The 4950-nt window shown below is 37.2% G+C and overlaps 1 protein-coding gene across 1 annotated transcript; it reads left to right on the forward strand.

Moving 5' to 3' along the window:
- The first annotated feature begins 584 nt into the window (after window positions 1–584).
- LOC122585482 (protein CNGC15b-like) lies at window positions 585–3135 on the forward strand. The gene is made up of 6 exons (XM_043757609.1): window positions 585–610; window positions 699–1380; window positions 1473–1759; window positions 1904–2015; window positions 2090–2326; window positions 2407–3135. Exons 1-6 carry the CDS (start codon window positions 585–587, stop codon window positions 3061–3063), a joined length of 2001 nt encoding a protein of 666 aa, XP_043613544.1. The 3' UTR covers window positions 3064–3135.
- The last annotated feature ends 1815 nt before the right edge of the window (window positions 3136–4950 follow it).

Genomic DNA, 4950 nt, shown 5'->3' on the forward strand with positions numbered 1-4950 from the left:
ATCCCATGAGAATCACAATGTTTGTTTTATGTACAAATTCGAAAGTTGGATTTATCATCCTTACCATTAATCTGGTTTATGATATTCCCTTATCAAATGAAGCTTGTGGTATTCGACTAATGATAGTAGAATTTCATAGAAACGGTTTGATGAAATGTTGCATTTTTCATGGGATGAAAGTCCTGTATTTAACTATTTAGTATGTCCTGAATTAAGGAAAAGAAGAGGATCAGACTTCAGAGTCAATGGTTTCATAGTTTGTATCTATAATTCTATAAATTCCTCTTTTTGTATCTTTCCTGTTCTGTTTTCTAGCATGTTTAAGCTATGAATTTTAGAACCATACACAAGAGACAAAGACAAGAACCCCCCAAACACTTTGCATAACATATTGAAAGTTAAACCTCCAAAAAAAATTTCAACTGATCGGCACAAGTTGCCAATTTCTGTAATATACCGTTGCTCTCTTCTCTATCTTCTCTCTGTGAAGTCTATAAAGTACAACTTTGCATAATATCATTTACAGTTCATAGCAGATCAAGTTTAGCAGCTGCATTAAGCAGCCTTCAAGATATCTGAACACAATGACCAATTCTAAAAGATATGTCAGGTTGAGAATATTACATATTTCTTAATAGTTGAAGTTATTAAGTTCAGTTTATTGATAGTTTGTCAAATTGTTGACTTTTTCCTACTAGATTTGATGCTGATGTTGATGTTGAAACGGCTGAGCCAGATCCTTCATCTTTGAAGAAAGATGACCCAAAAATCGCGAGAAAGCTTTCACGAGCTTTTTCAGAAGATTATGCAAAAACCGACAAGACGATACTTGATCCACGAGGCGAAGCTACTCATAAATGGAACCAACTGTTTCTAATAGCGGCTCTTTTCTCACTTGCTGTGGACCCTCTTTTCTTCTACCTGCCGGTGATCAAGGAGGACATGTGTTTGGATGAAGATGTCACACTTAAGATAACACTCACTATCATCCGTACAATGGTTGATTTGATGTATGCAATCAAGATATATGTTAGGTTCCGTACAGCTTATGTTGCACCTTCATCCCGTTTGCTTGGAAGAGGCGAGCTGGTTCTAGATTCCTCTAGTATTTCTGAGAGGTATCTTAAGGGTGAATTCTGGCTCGACTTCTTGGCCACCCTTCCTGTTCCACAAGTAATGACTTGGTTCCACATTGTTGATACAACAGAAATGATGAGTACAAAGACGAGTGTCCTATATTTTATCATGATTCAGTTCTTCTTGAGGCTCTATCTCACATTTAGACTCGGAACCCACATTTCTAAGCAAGCAGGTCTTGTGGCTAATGTGGCATGGGTTGGGGCTGCTTACAATCTATTGCTTTTCATGTTGGCTGCTCATGTATGTCCACAATTATGCTCAAAATGTGTTACAGGTTACAATCTGGTCAAGTGCATCATGACTGACAAATTTTGTTATTTTGTGTTGTGAAGGTGATTGGAGCAATGTGGTATCTTTTAGGGATTGAGAGGCAAGGGCTTTGCTGGGTAGAAGTATGTGACGCTGAAACAGAATGTAAACATCGATATTTTGACTGTGTAAATGTGAATCTTCCTCTTCGGGAAGCATGGTATCCAACGAGCAATGTCACGCGTATATGTGCTGATACCAATGAATATAAATATGGACTGGTTGAGGATTCAGTTGGCTACAGTATTGCTTCTGCCACTTTCTTTAAAAAATACTCCTACTGTCTCTGGTGGGGACTCAGAGGCTTAAGGTAACCTTTAACACATTATGACTTATGATGGTGAGGAATTGTTCATTGGCCTTTACTGGCCAGTAAAGCATGTCCTCAACGGGTGAACATATAGGAATGGTAAGGAAATATCGCGGTTTTTCTTATTTGTTTTGAGTTTTGCAGTTCTGCAGGACAAGAACTTCAAGCGAGTCCATTTCTTGCAGAATCACACTTTTGCATACTCATAGCGATTACTGGATTGATTCTCTTTGCTTTGTTAATTGGCAATATGCAAGTAAGTTGTGTCTTTATTAATTTGAATAAAATTTGATTTGAGTTACAAAATTGAATTTTGCTTCATATAAACAGCAATACCTCGAGTCAAGAACTAAACGACTAGAGGAGTACAGGGTGAAACGAATGGATACCGAGCAATGGATGCATCACAGGCATCTGCCAAATGAGTTAAGAGAGCGTGTGCGTAGACACGACCTATACAAATGGATTACAACACGAGGGGTTGATGAAGAAGAAATTCTCCAGGCCCTTCCACTAGATATCAGGAGAGAGATCAAACGTTACGTCTGTGCTGAGCTCGTTAGAAGGGTAAGTTGTTTCACCATAACATTTTTATTTCATTTTAATCTACATTTTTTGGCTCAATACAATTATGTTAATTCAAATAGGTTCCTCTATTTGATCAAATGGATGAGCGTACTGTGGATGCAATATGTGAAAGACTAAAACCCATGATCTGCACACCTGGAACTTGCCTAGTTCGAGAAGGAGACCCCACTAATGAAATGTTGTTTATCATGCGGGGTCACTTAGATTCCTACACTACAGGCGGGGGGAGATCTGGTTTCTTGAACCAATGTGAGATTGGCCCGGGTGACTTCTGTGGCGAGGAGCTGCTGACGTGGGCACTTGACCCACGTCCAAGTGTCATCATTCCATCATCCACACGCACAGTCACCGCGATTACTGAAGTGGAAGCTTTTGCTCTCACATCAGAAGACTTAAAATTTGTGGCCACACAGTTCCGTAAGCTGCACAGCAAGAAACTAAGACATACCTTCAGGGTTCACTCACACCAATGGAGAACTTGGGCTGCTTGTTTCATACAAGCAGCTTGGAAACGGTACAAAAGGCGAAAACTAGCTGGACTTCTCAGGGCTAAAGAGAGTCTCAGCAGACGAACTAGATCAGGGAGAAAGGTAACGGGCTTATCGACATTGGAAACAGGAGTAAGAAGAGGCCGTGGATATGACGATGATGATGTCATTCGAAGCCCAGTTCCAAAACCGAAGGATCCAGAGTTTTTAGATGACAGTCACCACTGAATTGAGATTTTGGTCTAATACTGCATGTAAAAACGTTTTGCATTCTGTAATTGATGCCTGATTCCAAACATTTACCCCTTGTATTGTTTGTTACAAGATTAATAAAGTTTTCTGTTATCAGAGATGCTAGTTACCTTAATCATGTTGCAGTATATACATGAATCAGTAATTTATGCAACTAATTTGACTAAAACTATATGATAAAACAGTTGATATAGAAGTAAATGGCAGAAAAATCTTTAAATATGTAATATATCTAAAGAACTACTATAGTAACTGAAGATAGTTTGGACTATTATTAACTATAGTGTCCATATAATGTGCATCTATATTTGCATCTATACATAATTATTTTACATAATCTGATTAAACCTGGACATTGACATAAGTGTATCTGCATTCTAAATGAAACGTGTGGGCTATGTGTATTAAATGATAAATGAAACAGGGCCCAAATATGTAGCAGACATGTCTGAACCAAGCCATATGGTTCCCTTAAAAGTTAGTTGCCAAGGTTTAATCAACACACAACAATTGGGCCAATAACTTCCAACCAAAACCTGCCCAGCCCACATCATTGTCCAAATGGTAAAAGTGTAAAACTCATTCTTGACATATAATTTATCTTGATTCCTGAACAATTATATTATATACTAAAACTTATATACTTTAAGTAACATATTGTATTCTTATATATTGCAATGTTAAACTAATAAGCTGTTATAGTTACAATTTTTCATTCAATTTTTAGAGTTAATTATATCCAGAACTGAAACTCTCTGGGTCATATCATATTTGTCAATGGGATGTGAAATTGGACCCATTTTGTTGGGTTTTTTTGTATCTTACTTGGTGGTGTTGCTTGGATGTATATTGTTGGTTTATAGGTTATATAGTGACACATGGCTATTTTGGTGGTTGAGAGGTCCATTTGATGCCTTTTGGTTGTCTGGAATTAAATGAGAGTTTGAGAGAAATAGAATTTAAACAAAAGAAGAAAAGTTTGCAAAAAACATCATGATCTATATTACTCATTTTATTTCAATTCTGTTGGTGAAAATGTCATTCATGTTGTATTTGCAATGTTTGATCTTTTAGGTGTAATTGATGTGCAATGCTAGAGCACATAGGGTGAACACTGTTTTATTGCTTTTTTAGTTACTCATTTAATTTGAAGCAACCCTCTTTGCTATGGTTTGTTTATTAGTACACAAGATATGATATAATGTTGTTCTGTTAGACCTATGCTGAAAGTTGTCCTGCACAACATTGTTCAAACCTGGTGTTAGAATTAAAGATTAGGGATCAGACCAAATCATCATTTCCCAAACTAAAGAGATTTGTATTCATCAACAAACAAAGGATCAAACTTGATTTTGTTTCTATAGTTAGACTTTCAAATTGATGTATAAATAGGGGCTCCTCGTTTATGTACCGATCATCACAAATCATAAATACAAAATTCAATATTTCATTTTCTATACTTTGTCATGGTATCAGAGCCGTGAACACGGTTCTCATCATTTACCGAATTATTGGCTATACTCACAAACCATCAAGCAGCCACCATGGCCGATGAAACCGGCGGCTCAAGCTCGGGTTCCGAGTTAGCACTTCAGATTGCAAACCTACTACAAAATAATAATCATCATCAACAGCCGAAACTTTTCGACAACCTTCAAATCAACCTTAAATTAAACAATCAAAATTACGCCTTATGGACTCGAATGATCCGAGTAGCCATAGGTGGTAAATCCAAAACCCTGTTAAATCATCTTACCGAAAACCCACTTGAAAAAGCATCATTAGAAAAATACGAGATATGGGAACAAGAAGACCTGATCGTTTTTTCTTGGCTCATTCAAAACATCGAGCCAACCATAGCCG

This window comes from Erigeron canadensis, chromosome 1 (assembly GCF_010389155.1).
Source record: "Erigeron canadensis isolate Cc75 chromosome 1, C_canadensis_v1, whole genome shotgun sequence".
In the NCBI taxonomy this organism is placed as follows: domain Eukaryota; kingdom Viridiplantae; phylum Streptophyta; class Magnoliopsida; order Asterales; family Asteraceae; genus Erigeron; species Erigeron canadensis.

Excerpts from the sequence above, each read along its gene's own strand:
- LOC122585482 (XM_043757609.1), top strand. The coding sequence starts at position 585 with ATGACCAATTCTAAAAGATATGTCAG. Across the intron at positions 611-698 it reads AATTCTAAAAGATATGTCAG|ATTTGATGCTGATGTTGATG; the intron begins GTTGAGAATATT and ends TTTTCCTACTAG. Across the intron at positions 1,381-1,472 it reads TTTTCATGTTGGCTGCTCAT|GTGATTGGAGCAATGTGGTA; the intron begins GTATGTCCACAA and ends TGTGTTGTGAAG.